Source organism: Pelecanus crispus, chromosome 3 (genome assembly GCF_030463565.1).
Source record: "Pelecanus crispus isolate bPelCri1 chromosome 3, bPelCri1.pri, whole genome shotgun sequence".
NCBI lineage: Eukaryota > Metazoa > Chordata > Aves > Pelecaniformes > Pelecanidae > Pelecanus > Pelecanus crispus.
This window is the reverse complement of record NC_134645.1, coordinates 25432191-25451766: the sequence shown is the minus strand read 5'-3', so window position 1 is coordinate 25451766 and position 19576 is coordinate 25432191. Positions and strand designations below refer to the sequence as shown.

Sequence of the window (19576 nt, the reverse complement as noted above, 5' to 3'; positions counted from 1 at the left end):
TGAGCCTGCAGGGCGGGTGGGTTGAGAAATGAGTGCCCTGACACCATCACAGTCCCTCCACCATCCCTGTCCCCCTGTGCCACCCATGTCCCCACATGCCGTCCTGTCCCCACAAGCTATCCCTGTCCCCACAAGCTGTCCCTGTCCCCACATGCCACCTGTCCCCTCACACCACCCCTGTCCCCACAAGCTATCCCTGTCCCCACAAGCTATCCCTGTCCCCACAAGCTGTCCCTGTCCCCACATGCCACCTGTCCCCTCACACCACCCCTGTCCCCACAAGCTATCCCTGTCCCCACAAGCTATCCCTGTCCCCACAAGCTGTCCCTGTCCCCACATGCCACCTGTCCCCTCACACCACCCCTGTCCCCACAAGCTATCCCTGTCCCCACAAGCTATCCCTGTCCCCACAAGCTGTCCCTGTCCCCACATGCCACCTGTCCCCTCACACCACCCCTGTCCCCACAAGCTATCCCTGTCCCCACATGCCACCCCTGTCCCCACAAGCTATCTATCCCTGTCCCCACATGCCACCCCTGTCCCCACATGCCATCCTGTCCCCACAAGCTGTCCCTGTCCCCACAAGCTATCCCTGTCCCCACATGCCACCCCTGTCCCCACAAGCTATCCCTGTCCCCTCACATCAACCCTGTCCCCACAAGCTGTCCCTGTCCCCACAAGCTATCCCTGTCCCCTCATGCCACCCCTGTCCCCACAAGCTATCCCTGTCCCCACAAGCTATCCCTGTCCCCACACGCCACCCCTGTCCCCTCACACCACCCCTGTCCCCACACGCCATCCTGTCCCCACAAGCTATCCCCGTCCCCACACGCCACCCCCGTCCCCTCACCACCCCTGTCCCCATCAGCCCGCCCCCGCCGCCACCCCGGTGCCGGCCCAGGGGCGGGCTGCAGGGTGGCGGCGGCCCCGGCCCCCCCCGCTCCTCCCCGTGTCGCCGCCCTCCCCGGCGCCGCGGGGCCGAACAGGGGCGGGCGGCCGCTCCCCTCACCGGGGGCCGGGCCGGGCGCCAGCCGTGCAGGGCCCCGCCTCGTCGCGGGCGGTGGAGGCGCAGGCGCGGCGGCCCCGGCTGCGGCAGCGGCAGCGGCAGCGGCAGCGGCAGCGGCGGAGCCGGTCGGGGCGGCGGCGGGGATGGCGGCGCCGCTGAGCGACGGCGAGCGGCGGAAGCAGATCAGCGTGCGGGGCATCGCGGGGCTGGGGGACGTGGCGGAGGTGCGGAAGAGCTTCAACCGCCACCTCCACTTCACCCTCGTCAAGGACCGCAACGTCGCCACCCCCCGCGACTACTACTTCGCGCTGGCCCACACGGTGCGCGACCACCTGGTGGGGCGCTGGATCCGCACCCAGCAGCACTACTACGAGCGGGACCCCAAGGTGAGCCCCGCCCGGCCGCCCCGCCGCGGCGGGAAGCCGGGCCCCGCAGGGACCGGGAGGCGGCGGCTGCGCCTGCCCCGGCGGCCCGGCGGCTGTTTCCGTGTCGCCCTGCCCGGTGCCGCTGCGGACGTGGCACGGGGACAGCCCCACGGCCGCGTCCCTCCTGCACCTCGCCGGGGCTGCGTCCCCGTGGACCTTGCCCCAGCCGCGGCCCTTGCACACATCTTGCCGTGGCTGCGTCCCCACGGGCATCGCCTCGCCCGTGGTCCCTCCTGCGCTTCGCCGTGGCTGCGTCCCCACGGGCATCGCCTCGCCCGTGTCCCTCATGCATTCCGCCATGGCTGTCTCCCCACAAGCTTCTTTGCTGCCCTGTCCCGATGAGCCTTGCTGCGGCCATATCCCCCCCTCAGGCATCCCCAGGACTGTGACCCCTCCGCCTTGTCGCAGCCACAGCCCCTGCAATCCCCCTGCCAGCGCGTCGTGGTTTAGCCCCAGCCAGCAGCTAAGCACCACGCAGCCGCTCGCTCACTGCCCCTACCCCGATGGGATGGGGGAGAGAATTGGAGAAGTAAGAGTGAGAAACACTCCTGGGTGGAGATAAGAACAGTTTAATAATTGAAATAAAGTAAAATAGTAATGATAATAGTAACAGTATAATAGTGATGATAATAATAATAATATACAAAGCAAGTGATGCACAATGCAATTGCTCACCACCCGCTGACCAATACCCAGACAGTTCCCGAGCAGCGATCGCTGCTCCCCGGCCAACCCCCCCCAGTTTCTATACTGAGCATGACATCATATGGTATGGAATAGCCCTTTGGTCAGTTTGGATCAACTATTCTGGCTGTGCCCCCTCCCAGTTTCTTGTGCCCCTGGCAGAGCATGGGAAGCTGAAAAGTCCTTGACTAGCATAAGCAGTACTTAGCAACAGCTAAAAACATCAGCGTGTTATCAGCATTCTTCTACTAAATCCAAAACACAGCACTATGCCTGCTACTAGGAAGAAAATTAACTATCCCAGCCAAAACCAGGACAGAGCGTGGCCTCACGCGGGCCTTGCTGCTGCGAGCTCCTCCGCACGCTTCGCCGCGGCCATGTCCTGCACTCGCACCACCGCGGTGGTGTCCCCTGTGGGCATCGTCACCTCCGTGTCTTGGCACATGCCTCGGCACAGCCGTGTCCTGGCTTCACTCCTGCGGAGCCCGCAGGCGGTTTGGCTTTGAGGCTGGAGAGGAGTTTCTTGCCTCGTGCAAACCAGACAAGCTCTCCCAGGTCACCAAACCCTGGGGAGTTGGTGGTTCCTGGGGGACTTGGCCGGCTCCCTCCTCTCCTCCCCACCTGTCAAGTCAGGACGGTGATGCTGGAGATGTTGGGGGCTGCAGGGCGTTATTCAGCCTTAATTCTTTCGAATTATGACCCGATCCAGCACTTAACCGGAGATCCCCAGAGGGCAGGTGTGTACTAGAAAAGGCATATACCTTCCCAGCATGCAGGCAGCTGCCTTCCCGAGTCAGCTCTTTTCTCGGGGTTATGAATATTGCCTTGACACAAGAAACAAACTGCACTTTCATGCCAGTACGGCTGCACATGCTACTGGGAGTTAGGCCGGTGCGTGGAGCTCTCCCTTTTATCCTTACTCACACAAATGCGCTCTGATCCGTATTGCTGCGCTAACAGAAGAGATTGCACAGATCCCGTAAAGGCTAAGAGGAGCTTGGAGTGGGTTTGCTTACTGTTCCCTGCGCTTAGATTTTCCCTAGAAACATGTCCCTGCGGGAGACTGAAAGGAGCAGAGTGTTTATGCAACTGTGCGATGTTTTCAGTCTTTCCGATGAGCCCCAAGGAACAGATGGACCCGTTCAGACTCCCCGCAGAGGTGGCAGAGTGGGTAATCCTGCTGCTTAGCGGCGAAAGATCCCAGCTACGAAGGAAGGAGATTCAAGGGGAAGCACGATTTAAAGTCAGGCTATTGCTCTGTTAAAAATTCCTGTTTGTTTATAAAAATACCGATAGCAGCAAATCTGAGTGAGGGCAAAAGTGTGCACAGCCGGCTTCTCATCCTACAAACAGGCTTTCATTAGCATTCGCGGCACAGGCACAGCTCCTCTGAAACTTGGAAGGTCACCGCAGAGCAGCCTGTCTTGCACAGTTGTGCCGGGAACCCTGCCACCCGTGGGACAGTTTATTTGTTCAACAGGATGAAACGTGTGCGTGTGAAACTCGGCGTGGGGAGGACAGGAGGACCCGTGCGATAGGAGCGCTGGAAAATCGCTAGCAGGAAGGGGCCTGGCCCTGAGCCCGGCCAGCGTGCGCGGGGCAGGGGGCTCGCTCTGGCTTTCAGCAGGCTCCGGATCAGCTTCAGCTTGGCATGGGGAAAACTTAAAAAGCCCAGCATAAGCATCACCTCAGCTGAGCTTGACGGTGTATAAATATACCATTCAGCATCCTAGATCATTCTTGCCCCAAGTTAATTGGGGAAACACTTAACAGGCAACGAGATTTTTCTATAGAAGGCTGTTGGCAGGGAGACGTGCAGCGGAGGGTTGGCTAGCATCCCGTGCAAGATCCTTCTGACAAACAAACTGTGGTGCGTGGTGTTCAGGAGCAGGCGCCAAGAGCTCGTTTGGGAAGACATTCCTATTCCTGAAAGCACTTGGGTCTGCTCTTAATTTTAAGCGACTTCGGTGAATGCGAAGTGCTGTGCTGCGTGTAAGCATCTTGCTTTGCCTCCCCAGCGCATTTACTACCTGTCCCTGGAATTCTACATGGGCCGCACTCTGCAGAACACCATGGTGAACCTGGGCCTGCAGAACGTCTGCGACGAAGCCATTTACCAGGTGAAGTCTTGGGGTTATCAGGGTTCCCCCGAGGAACTGGCCAAAGTTTTCCACGTGGAGGGCTGGGTATCTTTATTTCTCAGGGCTTCCTCCTAAGGAGGTGTTATTTTGACTAAACAAAGCAAGGCTTGGCTCTCTGTTAGTGTTTTTCATCCCTCAGAGAAGACCATGAGCGACCTTGGGGTCCCTTGAGAGCTGGAGTATGGTTTTCTCAAACCACCGTTTTCCTGTAGTGGCTGGGAAAATCCAAAAGAGTATCCAGAAAGCAACAGCCAATATCCCAAAAGACTAGGGAATCCCAGGCTGCAAATATCTTTCCATTACTAGGAGAGATGATGGCTTATTGTGGGAGATGTAGTCTAGTGGGGGAGGCTGGGCCAGAAGGGGAAACTGGAGCACCAAAATAGCAATTGCAGTTCATGCATGCAGGTACACAAGGCACCACAGCAACGCTGCCAGATAAAAGTAAATCACTGGGAAAGAAGAAAGGGGGGAAATCTTTTGCTTGAATTCAAATGTCATCAGATGAGTTCAAACTGGAAAAAACCACAGCTGAGTACCACCAAGGCAATCAGAAATATGAGGCAATGGTTACTCAGGCTTGCAGCCACCTCTGCAGCAGGACAGTGACCCTTTTGACAGAGTATGAGTTTTTGGGCTTTCTCACCCAAAAGCTCCATTTCCCCTCCCTCCTCTTCCCCCCACCCCACTGGATTGATCCATGTTAGCAGAAGTTGGGCTCTGTCACTGTGTCTCAAAATGAGGTGCTACGATTGCTGATGAAACGTCCTGGCAAGCACTTTCCCTGCCAAGGGATAGGAAGGGATTTCCAAAGAGGGAGCTGACACCTTTCCTCTCTGAGGTATTGTGCCTTGGAGGGCAGGCTGGATTTTTTCAGGGAGGATCCTCAAGTCCCTTTGCAAGACATTTTCCACTGATTGGTGATTTGGCCCGATGTGCGAGCGGAGGCTTCCCTCGCTGCAGCCTCCAACGTGTGGAGCTCATCGTGGCCAGTGGCCAGCTGGGATGGGAGGTCTCGTATCCAGCATGGCTCTGTCACTGAGAGAATTCGCCTCGGTTTTTGTGACACCCATCGCACTGTGCACGAGGCTTTCCTGGCTTGTGGTTGCAGACTGCTGACGCGCTGGGAGAGCGGTTTGGGGAGCAGCCACGGTGTCGGCCTGACTCCCCGCTGTCTCCCCTGGCACCGAGGTGAGATACTGCTGTCCTCCGAGAGGCAGCATCTCTTGACTCCTGGAGACTCCTTCCTGCTGGCACGCTTAGCCTTCATCTGGCAGCAGCCCTTGGGCTGGAGAACAAATGGCCCGAGAGATTCAGCAGAGGAGACAAACGCTTCCAGCCGTGGACTCCGGCCAAGGAGCTTGGCGGCAGGCTGGGCAGGATGCGGGAAGGCACGGAGTGCAACAGCAAATGCTGCAGTAACCAGCTGCCAGCGTGGTTGTGCCCTTCCTTGAGGACGGGGTGGGCGCGAGCAGAGGGGCGGCACGCGTACTTGGGCAGGGCTCAGCGGTCCCTTGCGTGCCGACTTGGCCGTTCGCCATCCTATCTCCAGTGGCCGGTTCAAGTGGAAGGGCCTCCTGGTGTGAGGGGCTGCCAGGAGACGAGTGTTTTGTTTGAGGTCTCTAAGGAAACCTAGTTCATGGGAAAGTGACGTTTGATGATGGGCTACATTGTTTTCCAATTCATTGGGCTGCCTGGGGACCAGAGGCTGGTGAGATGCTTTGTGGGGAGGGGAGGGTGGGAGGATGCGGAGACTCCCGTGCGTTTCGTTTCCCGTGGTGTGGGTTGTTTTGGGATCTGTGTTTGCCCTTCTTGGAGAGCAGCCCCCAGGGCATGGGCTTCAGGTGGTGATATGTTCTGCTGTGGCTCTTTCCCCAATAGCTGGGTTTGGACTTGGAGGAGCTGGAAGAAATAGAAGAAGATGCTGGGCTGGGAAACGGAGGCCTGGGCCGCCTGGCAGGTAATACGGGGAGAGGGGAGCTCCTTCCTCGCGCAGAGTGCACGGGGACCGAGGGTGGCCTAGCTGGAGGCTGTCATGCCCTCGCTGCCAGCACCACAGCAAGACAGCATGCAGACCTCAGCCCGCATTCGCCCCACAGCCCTTCGGCAGCGTGGTACCCTCCTGCCTGCTCCTGGCTGGCCAGAAACGAGCCCCCCCGCCAGAGAGAGCATCCAGGAGATGTAGCTGTGTAGTTTGCAGCACAGCAGGCAGGGCTGTGGCTGAAAGAGGCTGTCTAGAGCTTTTCTCCTCACCTCCCTGTGAAATCTCTCACTTTTCAGAGGCACCCAAGCAGCTCTCACGTAGGCAGATTGTTGGCTGCTATTTTAGTCTGCCTGTCCCACGGGACTGCTGGAGACGAGAGCTCCCCAATGCAGAGGAAATGCTGGGGCTGATCTTTACCAGAGCTGCCCCAGGCTGAGGGCTGGAAGGGTTTGCTTTGAAAGCAATGATAGCAAAGTAGCTGGTGGAGCAGTGAGTCGGGGTCAGAAGCCCTGCTTTACCAGGCAGGCAGGCTTAGAGCAAGGCATGGGCACCTCAGGCAAGTTTAGAAGAGCTCTCACTGTGACAAGGCTGGATTTGGATTTTTGGTGACCTGTCCTTGTTACCAACAACTTTGGGGTGTTCATGGTGGCTCGGCAGGACATGCATGGGGTCCTGCTGCAGGCTGTCCCCTTCTGTCCCTTCTGCACACGGATTTCCTCTGAGTAATAAATGTTTCTAGCGGCATTGGTTGTGGCAGCTCCTCACCCCCATGCACAGCACGCCGTAGCAGGTGCAGCAAGCGAGGGGTGAGGTTCCTTGCAGCATGACCATGCTCTGCTCTTCCAGCTTGCTTCCTGGACTCCATGGCCACGCTGGGGCTGGCGGCGTATGGCTACGGCATCCGCTACGAGTTCGGTATCTTCAATCAGAAGATTGTCGACGGCTGGCAGGTACGTTGGCAAACTCAAGTCACCCTTTCTCCTTCCGTTTCATGCTGGGGTGGCCACCTCTGTCTGTGGACAAGGCCCAGCCACACAAACAGCACTGCAGCGCCTTGAGTGTTCATAAACTGGGTGTTTGAGCCCATCACCTGGTGCCAAACGGGCTGTCACTTCCTAACACTTGTGCTGACCCTAGGGCTCTGACCGCCTGAGCAAAGAGAAGCGATGAGGGCGGTGGGGTGCGTGTGCGGCAGGCGCTCACCCAGGGACATGTGCAAACTCATCCACGCCAGTCACCAACCCAGCAAGATGGTGTTGGAGCTGAGCCCACAGGGCATGGCTGGGGCCAGAGGTCTCCCTGCCCGGGGGCTCCACGGCACAGCTGCAACAACCCGAGGGTCCCATCCTGCCTGGCAGGGAGTGGGCAAGGAGTCAGGCTAAGGATGGAGATGTGGCTAAACACCTCATGAAGGTGTCTGGGTGGAGGATGAATTTGAACATGATGGAACACGTGCAAGTGCCTGGGTTGCTGCTGCTTATGTGGGTTCCCTGGGAGACTGGTAGTGGAGGGCTTAAACGGGGACTCTCCTGTAGCATTAGTGATCATAATATTTTGCAAGTGAAAATAGGCTAAAAAACTGCCCCAGCTGACAGGTTTCCCTAGTGTATGTCTGGAAGTGGTTTCCTTTAGGAGACTTGCCTTGTTTCCTAGCATAAAGGACCTTTTTTTGCCCTTAAAATAGCTCTCCGTAAGTCAAGGAGTGTGAGAGGCTTGAGGGTTGTTTTTTCCTCCTTCCCCACAAAGAAGCTGCAATGCTAGGCCCTATAAGTGGTGAAAACAGGGAAAAAAGCATCGCTGTAGGGGTGGTGGCGATGCTGGGTTGTGGCTCACACCTGCCCCCCGCCTGGCAGAGAAATGCCTGCAGGCACAGAGCATCTCTCCAAGTGCCTCAGCCCCTCTGGTTTCTGGTGCACATCAGCCTTGGTGGCTCTGCTGAATTCACTCCCATCACGCTGTTACGAGCAGAGAGGAGAAATCCTCCCTGGCAGAGGGCAGAGCAGTTAGCAAGACCTGGGTTACAGGGCGTGGGTTGTGGCTAGGAGCAGCACCGATGGGCTGCTTCTAGGGAACCACATCCCACATATCCCACTATCACGGTCAAACTGGATGTAAAGGCCTCGAGACTGAGTGCAGTTGGGACATTTTAAACCTGTACAGCTCTACAAAGCCCATAGAGGCTGATTTATTTATACCAGCTGGGATGTACTCATCCATGTTTTGAAAAGCCCAGCTATCCTCTAGAGGCCTCTCTGCATATCCATTTTTAAAGCCAGGTTACTAAAGCTTTGCTTTTAAACTCGCCTCCCTTCAGAGAGCCTAGTTTAGCCTTCGCTTGGAGAGACACAAGCCATCACTTGAACCCCATTTACCTCTTGCAGGTGGAGGAGGCCGATGACTGGCTACGCTACGGCAATCCCTGGGAGAAGGCTCGCCCAGAGTACATGCTCCCCGTGCACTTCTATGGCCGCGTGGATCACACCCCTGAGGGTGTGAAGTGGATCGACACCCAGGTATCAACATGTCCCTCAGTGCTGGGCTGGGGGAGGACAGGCCAGGGTAGCGTGGAGCGGGAGAGTCTGTCCCCAGGCTGCCTGAGCTGGTCAGACGTTGCTTCTCTCCCAGTTTGGCAAAACTCTTTTCTCTCCTACCCTTGCAATTATGAAGGTGACTTTGTTGGCTACAGCTGCAGCAGGATTTGAGGAAAAAGAGGGATGATATTCAGTCACAGCTGTAAGTTCAGATCAGTTGCAGCTGCCTCCTCTACTGATCTCCAGGGTGAAACCCCAGTCTTACATGGATTTATGTTGGAGGAGGACTATCCCTGGCAGCTCTGCTAGGCTCCTTCCGCACTGCTGCTGGCTGCTGCTCACTCAAACCCAGCAGTTCTGCAGGTGGTTCTGGTGCTGCTGCTGTAGGTGGAGATTCGACTTGTGGGGTGGCTGTGGAGCAATCCTGTGGGTGTTTAACTCCCGTGATCAGAGCAAGTTCCTCTTCCCAGACCAGCCTGAGTGCTGTCAAGGGAGGCTGGAGGCATGGTTTCAAGTCTCCAGTCTGCCTGGAGGCTTTGTGGAGAGCAAATGCTTCTTCAGCCTCCCCCAGTTGGGGAGGTAATGCTGTGCTTCAGGAGCATGTGCCTGCTCAGATCACAGGCTGCTGTGTGATAAATGTCGTAAATGTGTCATCTTACAGCTGAGGAAGGCAAGCTTTAAAGAGGCACAGATTTAATAAGAGGATTGAAGATGTTTCAGCCTTTCCTGTCTAACCAGGGCGCAGGATGCAGGAAGAAAGGACTATGAATTTCTCTGGGATTCAGGGACGTGACCTAGCCTTGTTCTCATGATGTTCAAGGGTCTGTCAGCCTGATGAGCCAGCTCTATCCATCTGAGGAGCGCACAGTCATAAAGCCAAGCCATTCTCATCAGCGCCAAGAGCTGAAGCTCAGTTGCAGATTCGCCTGGGCCTGCTCAGAGGAGAAATAAACCAGGTCTTTTTCCAGGGACCAGGGTTGTTGAAGGCTGTGCAGTGACCTAGGCCATTCCCAGGACACACAGTGCAGGGGTTCAACACCACAGCCCCGTAAACAGCATGGAGGCACCGTGCCAGAGCTCCCTGGGGAAGCAGACATCCAGTTGGGGAACGAGTTGCCATTGCCTTTCAGTGTGCTCCTGTCCTGACCCCAGCGGTAGTCCGGGGTTTCCGGGATCCCAAGCAGTGCAGTAGGAACACTGCTTCCTACAAGGAGGTGAATTTTCAGATAGTGCCATTAAGGAAACAAGTTGGAAAGGCTCAAAAAAGCCAAAGACGCAGTCTCCAAATATAGCATCACTCCGTTCATGTGATGTGTGCCTCAGTCCCGTGGCTCAGGCAGGGCAGGCTTTCTGCCTGCTTCCATGTTCGGAGCTGGTAATAGCAGCTTGGAGAGCTGAGCTCCTGCTGATTCTCCTCAGAGGGGAGGTGTTGCTGACGCCAGCACGAAGAGGCTGTTCAGGGCCAACATGCTGATCTGCCTGGGTTTCCCCTGCTCTGTGAGCCCAGCTCCTTCAGTTCTCTGCTGCCTCTCATATCTTTGCTTGGGGGACAGCCTCTGCCTGCCGGGCTGTCATGCCAGCACACACCAACTTGTTCAGGAGGATGCTGGCTTCTTCTGCTAGTGTCAGAGAGGCGGCTCAGGCTCCGTGCTGCAGAAGCAGGGCCTTGCTCTGCAAGCACCGTTCAGCTCTGCTGGCATAAGCCCTCAGCCTCTTTGTTCCAGGCTGAGGTCGGGGTGCCTTGCCTTGCTGCTTAGCAGGCCTGGAGGCACACAGGTGTTGGCACAGCAGTGAGCTGGAGCTCACAAGCTTGGAAGCACACCCATGCCTTGCCTGGCTCCTGTAATCTGGGCTGGGAGCCCCACTGTTACTCCCTGTAGCCATGTGTGCAGCATCTCGATGCTTAAGCATCATCCATAGACTGCACTAACAGTTTCGCACTCATCTTCAGTTCAGGTGTTGGAGATCTCAGTGGATTTACCCAGGCAGGTTCAACAAACTTTGAACATTGGGTGAATTGCTCTGGGAGTGGTGCGGCAGTGGTAGGGTTTGGTCCTGGCAGGCTGCAGAAGGCTAATGGGCAGGATTCAGGCTGTGGCGTTTATTCCAGACGGAAACACAAAGGTCCCAGCTGCCCTGGCCTTACCCCAGCACAGACAGAATCGCAGTGGCCAGCTGAGGATGCTTGCAGTGCTCTGGTGAATAACTAACAGGTATGCCAGTTGGTATAGGAAGTTCAGCAGGTTGCTTGCAACTCTTTTACATTTCGTTGATGGGCTCGTAACTCCAGTTTGTCAGTAAAGCTCCAAACAGTTATGCTTCTCCTATTAACCCTTTGCCAGTGGGTGCTGGAAGTGCCCATAATAGCAGGGGAGTCTGCGAAGCTCAGCAGGTGTGTTTTAGTGAGGTGAGATTCTTACCACAGCCAGGAGTTGTCTGTGTCCTCTGGATTCTTCCTGCAGAGGTTTCAGCCATTTTCCCACCTTCTCCGAGGTCACCGTGCTGCTAATCAGAGGGGAATACTGTCCTTTTGCAGGTTGTCCTTGCTATGCCTTATGACACGCCAGTGCCAGGATACAAGAACAACACTGTAAACACCATGAGGCTGTGGTCTGCAAAAGCGCCCAATGACTTCAACCTCCAGGAGTGTAAGTGCTATCCCTCCACTGCCTCTCTTCTGGCCAGGCTGCGACGTGGCTGTTCCTGTGGGCATAGCACCTGGCACAGCACTCCCCATCTGGCCTGCTTTATCCATATCTCCTGGCTACCTCCAAAACACAGCCGCTGTGTGTGCATCCATGGATCACACTACCTCCAACCACTTCCAGAGCCCTCAGCCTCTGCACCAGGACACCCATCCGTCGTTCTTCCATCCCCATCACGCTTATCATGCTCTCAAAACCTGCCCTATGCCTTCCCCAAGTGGCAGACCACCTGCCACTGCGTTCCCCACATCACCAAATGAGCTGCAAACCCACACTTGCTGTGGAGGGTCGTTTCTGTGCAGCATCATCCCAGCATGCTGAAGGAAAAGAGCAGCACAGCCCACCTTACTGTTGGTTTCCTTTGGGTCTACATGTGGCCTCTGTAGTGCATTTTTCAGGTTCTAATTGTAGTGCTGAAGAGCAGATACAGGGTAACTAACATACCGAATGTCAGTGCTAGGCTGTGACAGAAGGGGAACATTTTAGACTAGACTGATTTGATTTATTCTTCCATACTGGCAAGCGCAGAGATGTGTGTATCCAAGCAGCCCTGCCAGGAGAACTTGTGTGGGACAAGGGATGATGGCTCTCAAATCCTTATAATGTCTCCTCAATTCTTGATTGGCAGCTGCGAGCTGGGTTTCAGATGAGCCTTTTGTACGCTTTAGGAGTTGAGTGTGATTGCGGTCTCTGTGCTTCTTTGCCCTGCCCTGTTTCTCCTTAGTCCTTAAGCAAGATGGCTGGTCACTCGCTTCCTTTTTTTCCCTTCTCCTGGCTGCTATCAGTCTTCAGTTTCTGTCTGTCCTTCCTGATATGTGTGTCTTGAGAAACTGCATGGAGATGTGCCTTTGTCTTATCGCATCTCCTCCTGTCTCTCTGGTGCCTTTCACACATGTACATTCCCATTCATACTTCATTAATACTAGCCTGAACGTTGCTGTTACAAATCTCTCTCTGAGAGAAGAGGGAAAAGTGTCGTGTCGGACCTGCCTGTATCTCTACAGCTGCTGCAGTGCTCTGTGTATTTCTCTCTTGCTGCAGTCAACGTGGGTGACTACATCGAGGCGGTGTTGGACAGAAACCTGGCAGAAAACATATCCAGAGTCCTGTACCCAAATGACAATGTGAGTGACTCTCTTGCCTGTCCTCCCTGTAGTTGTATTGCCTTGTTTGCAGGCACTGGAAGGTCATGGACACCTGATGTTTATTGTACTGGTTTGAGGATTTTTAATACAATAGGTTGGCCCCTTAATTCTCAGTGAACAGACACAGCTCTGCTGGCTCCAGTGGGTCTCTGCTGACTGATGGCAGCTGAGAGTCTGGCCCATATTGTATAGCTGCTCTGTTCCCTGCTGCAAGGAGGGGAAGACATGTTACTCCTTCAAATTCAAGGCAGTTGCCAATTTACGTAGCTTACCCTTTGCAAAAGTTGTCATTTCAGAGGTGGCCATGAGGGGGGACTCGTTTCCATCCCCAGTTCAAGGGATTTCTCACTGCAGGGACTGTCCCAGGCCATGCATTCACTGGGCACTGGATACAAAAGGGAAGAGCCCTCACTATCTAGTTATGGATTAGCATCTGTGCTGGAAAAGCTCATCTCCTGCACTTTACCTCCACCCTCTCATTCCTGTTGGTCTTTTAAAATAGACCAGCATGAAGTGTAGTGCGCATGGGAGGCAGCTGGTGTGTCCAGAGACACTGGCTCCTGGCTATTGCAGGGAGTCCAAAATCCTTGGTCCAAAAACCCTGCAAAGGGAGTTGCGCTTGCTCTATAGGAGTAGCATGGATGTGGCAGGTACTGTTGCCCTCTGGAGGCAGCTGTTTGGGATGCTGAGCCCCTTGTCAGTCCCTACAGCTGCTGCCCCATCAGAGGCAGCATGAGAAACATCTACTTTTGCCCTGACGAGGTGCTGAACCTGAGAGGCCTCTTGGGAAGCCTGGCAGTGGATAGGAGCATCTCCAGGGGTTGGGCTGCCAACTGGGGATGGCAGCTGCACCACTGATGGCTGTGGTCCCCCCACTTGCAGTTCTTTGAAGGCAAGGAGCTGCGGCTGAAACAGGAGTACTTTGTGGTGGCTGCTACCCTCCAAGACATCATCCGCCGCTTTAAGTCCTCCAAATTTGGCTGTCGAGACCCTGTGAGAACATGCTTTGAAACCTTCCCAGACAAGGTGAGTTTGCGGGCAGGGAGGGCCCAGGGGCGTTTCAGCCAGACCTGCCTATCATGAGGGAGAGCAGGATGCTCAGGACCAAGTAGGGGCATATATACAAAGACCCTGGCAGTTTGGGTTGGAAAACAGGTGATCTCCAGGCCTATTTTCCCAAGGAAAATTTTGCAGTTTGGAGCAAAACTTGCAAAGGTTGAATAGCTCCACTCCTGGGAGCTCTGTCTGTTTCTGGGATGTGTGCCACGAGAAGAGGCTTGGGGCTGACCCTCACCCCAACCCCATGCATGTGGAACACGGTCCCAGTCCTATCACTGCCAGATCTGAGCCCAGCAAGTCTGTGTTGCAGGTGGCTATTCAGCTAAATGACACCCACCCTGCCCTGTCCATCCCAGAGCTCATGCGGATCCTGGTGGATGTGGAGAAGGTGGATTGGGACAAGGTAAGCAGAGCTGGGAGGTCCATGCCGAACTTTGCAGGGGAAAGAGCTGCTGTGCTGTCCTCACACAGGGTTTCCTTTCCCCTCCTGGCCTGGGCACGCGTGCATTAACCTGCTGTCTGTAACGCAGGCCTGGGAGATCACGAAACGGACCTGTGCCTACACCAACCATACTGTGCTGCCTGAAGCCCTGGAGCGCTGGCCAGTCTCCATGTTTGAAAAGCTGCTGCCACGTCACCTAGAGATCATTTACGCCCTCAACCAAATGCATCTGGACGTAAGGGACTGGGCTGGTCACAGGCTATGGGAACTCTGGGGGTCTTGGTCTGGCTGCCTTTAGGATGGGAATGTTCCTAGGTCCTATGGCTGGGTTGCTAATGTCCCTCTTTCTGCCTGCCTGCCTGCAGCGGGTGGCAGCTCTCTACCCAGGGGACATTGACCGTCTCCGGAGGATGTCAGTGATCGAGGAAGGAGACTGCAAACGTATTAACATGGCGCACCTCTGTGTGATTGGCTCCCATGCGGTCAATGGCGTGGCCCGCATCCACTCCGACATTGTGAAGAACTCAGTGTGAGCTGGGGACACCCAAAGCATGCACCCTCTCCCACTCACTGGGCTTTGCCTGCAAGCCTGGGGGGCTAGCTGGAGCTATCAGGGGTCAAGGTCTGCTTTGGTTGCCCTGCTGGGCATGGCAGGCTGGGGAGACCGTCTCATTCACGTGCATGCAAGGTCTAACTCGTCTCCCTTTGGAGCTGGTGAAACCCTCGGCATTATGGCTGAGGAAGGGTGCGAGAGGCAGCATAGAGAGTTCACGCTTGTTACAGGGAGATCCACAGAGACTGCCCTGAGTCAGGAGCACATACAGTGGGGGCCCAGCTGAAGCTCTGGGTGGTAGTGGGTGGTTCAGATCTCCCTGGTGTTCCAGGTTCAAGGATTTCTATGAGCTGGAGCCGGAAAAGTTTCAGAACAAGACAAATGGGATCACGCCAAGGCGCTGGCTCCTGCTGTGCAACCCAGGACTGGCTGACGTTATTGCTGAGGTGAGTCACAAGCATCTGAAGTGAGGAGCTGAGCGTGATGTGTTTGCTTCTCATCACCTCTTCGTGTGGTCTGATCAGACCCGAGGTAAATGCCTGGGGGGTGTGAGTGAGGCCAGCCTGGGAGGAGCACGCCTGTTGCACGTGTAGGTCTGAGATTGGCTGGGCTTTAAAGTTGGCGATGAAGAGTTGGCCAAAAAAAAAAGTTGCAGAAAGTTGGATCTGGTTCCCTGCCCTCGCAGTGGCTACACACCACCTGTCAGGCAGTACCATGGTGTGTGAAATGGAGTGGCTGCAAAAGCATTCGGCTTCACAGGCACAAAGGAGCTCCTGCCCCAGTTCTGTCTCCCTTGTTTACCAGGCCCTTTAGCACAGGTTTTTGCTTCACACTGCAACATGCCATAGCTGAATGAGGGCCTGCAATTAAATGCATCTTTATGTCCCGCCCATCAGTTTCTCCAGCTGCCAGGAGGTGCTGGCACATGTGCACACATCCTCCCTCTACAGCTTAAGAGAGACACTTGTTCAGTCTTTTGCAAGCGCCCTCTTTCCCCTGTACCTTTGGGCTCCCTGATGACACAGAGAAGTAACCTCGCCATAAGAAACCATGCCCTTTTTCCTGGCCAGAGTGCCTCTTCCAATTCCCTGCAGGACTGTGGCATCTCTGTTGGGGAAGTGCAGTTGTGGACTGGGTGAGGTGTCTCACGGGTGGGATATCCCTCTCTTGGTTTGTTCTTTTAGAAAATCGGGGAAGGCTTTATCACAGATCTGAGCCAGCTGAAGAAGCTACTGGAGTTCATCAATAATGAGACTTTTATCAGGGATGTGGCAAAAGTCAAACAGGTAATGAGCACTGGAGGTGGGACGGGGGGAAGAAGGCTGAAGGCACCATGCTCCCACAAACATCCCAGCAGCGAACGCTCATTTCTGACATAAGGCCTGGGAACCCACGCCTGTTCCTCATCAGATTTTCTTGCCAGGAGAACAAGTTGAAGTTTGCAGCCTACTTGGAAGAGCAGTACAAGGTGAAGATCAACCCTTCGTCCATGTTCGATGTTCAGGTCAAACGAATCCATGAGTACAAGCGGCAACTGCTGAACTGCCTGCATGCTATCACCCTCTACAACCGTAAGTGCTGCCTGGGCTGGTAGGCAAGGGGTGTCCCCCCAGCCTCTCACTGCCAGGGTTCCAGTGTGAAAGTATGCCAGCTTGTGGCCAAGGACTCCAGAGTCTAGCTCTGCCCTCCTGTCATGAAGGGCTTCTCTCCAGGAGGAAAGACAGAGTGTCTGAAGGGTCATACAGAGCTCTAATGAAAAGCTCACAGCCCACATCTCCAGCCCAGCTGGGTCCCAGGGCCCAGGTAACCTCCACGCCTGTACTGCAGGTGTTAGGACGGACCTGGTGCAAATTAAAACCCCACACCCCAGTGTATGCTTTGGGCCCCTGCCCATTCCCAAAGGGAGGGCAAGTTGTTGGAGCTCTGCATCATGCTGGCTTGAGTAGTTCTCTGAGGACTTTACAGCCTGTTTTCATGCAGCACAGCTCCAGCAGATGTCTGGTTGGGCTTCAGGGTCACACAGGTTTGCTGGGTCCATGTGATGCACCATGGACCATGTGTGCAGCCCACCTCAGATGCACACAATGAACTCTGTCCAGTTTATCTTCACTTTGCTTGTGTTATACCCTGCTCTTTCAGGCATCAGAAGCGATCCATCCAAATCCTTTGTGCCCAGGACTATTATGATCGGAGGAAAGGTAACGTGCATTCCAGACTTGGTGCATGCATGGCTCAGTGGGGATGTGGGGAAGTTGCTGTCCCCTTTCTGTGGCTTTGCCGGGCCCGCTGTAGGTTAGCCAGCATGTGTCTGCTGGTGGGCTCTTCGGGAAACACCTTCATGGACTAATCAGACTGAACAAGGCCCTATCACTCTTTCCCTGGTGGCTCAGGACTTCTCCTCCCAGTAGGGTGTTTTTGCTGATCCATGTGAACAGCAGAGGTAAGGCCCAGATTCTCCCCATGGTGAGGACCCGCACTGGCACCTCTCATGCTCTCCCTTCCTTAAAAGCCTTCACCATTTCTGGGCTGCTCTTCCCCAGGCGGCCCCTGGCTACCACATGGCCAAGATGATCATCAAACTCATCACGTCCATCGGTGAGGTCATCAACAACGATCCCTATGTGGGGGACAGGCTCAAGGTCATCTTTCTGGAGAACTACCGGGTATCCTTGGCCGAAAAGGGTACGTTTGGTCTTGTGTAAGCACAAATCAGGAGCTGGGCAGGTCCGGCTGAGCCAGAAACTGGCTGGCCTGAGAGGCTATCATGACAGGGCACCTGGCTCTCCCTTAGGAAGGGCCCAAGGGCTCCACACAGGGCAGGAAGCCAGCTGCATGCAGGAGTGACAGCAGCTGCATGGGGTCGTGGCAGGGCTGAGCCTAGCTCTGGCGCCAGAGACGCGCTTCTTTGGGCTGAGGTTGATGTCAGCAGGGCCACTAGCAGATGTCCAGGGTTGTTTTGCTGTCCTGGGCTCAGGTCGTGGGGACCTACAGTGTGCCGAGGATTAACTCCTACCTCTCTTGCATCCGGCAGTGATCCCGGCAGCAGATCTCTCCCAGCAGATCTCCACAGCCGGCACAGAGGCCTCGGGTACTGGCAACATGAAGTTCATGGTGAACGGGGCCCTCACCATTGGTACCATGGATGGGGCCAATGTGGAGATGGCTGAGGAGGCAGGCGAAGAAAACCTCTTCATCTTTGGCATGCGGGTGGAGGACGTGGAGGCCCTGGATCGCCAAGGGTTGGTGCTGGGGAGAGCCCAATGCATGCCAGGGCTTGTCAAATGGGGAGACAGGTCCCAGCTCTGGCAGGGAGAGCCATGATCTCTGGGAGGGAAACCCTCCTCCCCGGGCAGCTCTGGAGCAGGAAAAAGCAGGGGGCTGGAGGCAGCCTCTGCCCCAGGCTGGTCAGTGGATGGTCCATCGAGGATGCAGCCCAAGCAGCTCACCCAGAGCACAGTGACTGTGAATGGGATTCGAGCCTGGGCACAAAGCGTTCCAGGCACTGCTACTGGTCTTGGAGCCACTAGCAGGATGCTCTGATGGACGTGGCCCCAGAACAAAGACCCTCATTCAGGAGCCATGTGCCATCCTTGCCTGCCCTCCCTGCCCCAGACATGTCAGGTCCTGCTCTCCAGGTGCTGGGCCCCAGGGGAGAGCATCAGTCCCTACAGCCTGTCTCTGGTGGGCACAGGTATAACGCACAGGAGTACTACGAGCGCCTGCCAGAGCTGCGACAGGCTATCGACCAGATCAGCAGTGGTTTTTTCTCCCCTCGAGACCCCGGTTGCTTCAGGGACGTTGTGAACATGCTCATGTACCATGACAGGTGAGTCCTGGCAAGCGTCCCCTTTGGTGTGCTGCTCTCAGCCTGCCCAGGCCTCCTTCCCAGCTGGCCTGGGTCCCCCTGCGCAGGGGCTAAGCCCTGCCTGCCCGCAGGAAGATGGCTGTGCTGCCCTGTCCTGCCAGGCTGGCACCCTACAGCAAGCAAACCCTAGCCTTACTCTGCTTTGGCTTTCAGGTTTAAGGTGTTTGCCGACTACGAGGCCTACATTAAATGCCAAGGCCGAGTGGACCAGCTGTTCATGGTAAGAGCTGCCCACTACCGAGGGGGAGGGACAGGGTCCTTTGCCATGGCGGTGCAGCGGGGAGAGGGGGGAGCTGGGATGCGTGTGCTCCTGCGGAGCCCCTCTTACAGACACCACATCGTGTGGGCATGGGGCAGGGCAAGGCAGGTTTTGCTGCTTTGGCAGCCCCGCACCGCGGCATTTAAAGCGGCCAAGTGTGCGTAGCCGGTGCCCTGCAAGGCTGTGAGCCGGGACAGAGCCGGGTGAGGGACTGACTGCTGATATTGCCTCTCCTCTTCCCAGGACCCCCGGGAGTGGACTAAGAAAGTCATCAGGAACATTGCATGCTCGGGCAAGTTCTCCAGTGACAGGACCATCACGGAGTATGCCCAGGAGATCTGGGGTGTGGAGCCATCTGCCACAAAAATCCCCCCACCCAACCTCCCCCGGGATTGATGCAAGCACAGAGGGAAGGAAGGAGGAATGGGTTCCCAGCCCAGGCAGCCTCACCTGCATTTTAACACCAGTCAGATGGGCTCAGCTCTGCAGAAACAAGGCCTTTCCCTCAGGGGGGTAGAAGGATGCTCAGAGGAGGAGCCCTGACTGAGGAACAGGAGCTGGGGGAGAGGAGAAAAGGACCCTGTGTTTGTACCCATGTATCCAGCCTGCATGTGCTGCATAGTGCTTTTAGTGAGATGACACAAATAAGTCTTCCACAGCTGTGCTCCATGCTTAACAAGGGCTTTCCAACTAAATATTCCCCTCTCCCCCTGCATGCAGCCTGGCCTGTCCTCCTTGACCCTGCCCCACAAGTGGGTTTAGCCAACACAGAGTGTC

At 55.8% G+C, this 19576-nt stretch overlaps 1 protein-coding gene across 3 annotated transcripts; it reads left to right on the top strand.

Moving 5' to 3' along the window:
• The first annotated feature begins 1149 nt into the window (after nucleotides 1–1149).
• On the top strand, nucleotides 1150–19354 carry PYGB (glycogen phosphorylase B). Of its 3 annotated transcripts, XM_075707593.1 has the most exons (20): nucleotides 1150–1392; nucleotides 4134–4235; nucleotides 6138–6216; nucleotides 7087–7190; nucleotides 8622–8753; nucleotides 11308–11419; nucleotides 12518–12600; nucleotides 13504–13647; nucleotides 13991–14083; nucleotides 14211–14357; nucleotides 14488–14651; nucleotides 15007–15121; nucleotides 15860–15961; nucleotides 16099–16246; nucleotides 16815–16873; nucleotides 17216–17357; nucleotides 17707–17914; nucleotides 18367–18501; nucleotides 18694–18760; nucleotides 19043–19354. In XM_075707593.1, the coding sequence occupies exons 1-20, from the start codon at nucleotides 1150–1152 to the stop codon at nucleotides 19193–19195; spliced, it is 2532 nt and encodes an 843-aa protein (XP_075563708.1). In that variant the 3' UTR covers nucleotides 19196–19354. The 3 variants fall into 3 exon arrangements, with proteins under 3 accessions (XP_075563708.1, XP_075563709.1, XP_075563710.1); XM_075707594.1 differs by lacking the exon at nucleotides 4134–4235; XM_075707595.1 differs by lacking the exons at nucleotides 4134–4235; nucleotides 6138–6216 and having other exon boundaries at nucleotides 7170–7190.
• The last annotated feature ends 222 nt before the right edge of the window (nucleotides 19355–19576 follow it).

Bases quoted from the DNA above. Each gene is read 5' to 3' on its own strand.
- PYGB (XM_075707593.1), top strand. From the start codon at position 1,150: ATGGCGGCGCCGCTGAGCGACGGCGAGCGGCGGAAGCAGATCAGCGTG. The intron at 6,217-7,086 runs GTAATACGGGGA...CTGCTCTTCCAG, and splicing joins AGGCCTGGGCCGCCTGGCAG to CTTGCTTCCTGGACTCCATG. The intron at 13,648-13,990 runs GTGAGTTTGCGG...TCTGTGTTGCAG, and splicing joins TTGAAACCTTCCCAGACAAG to GTGGCTATTCAGCTAAATGA.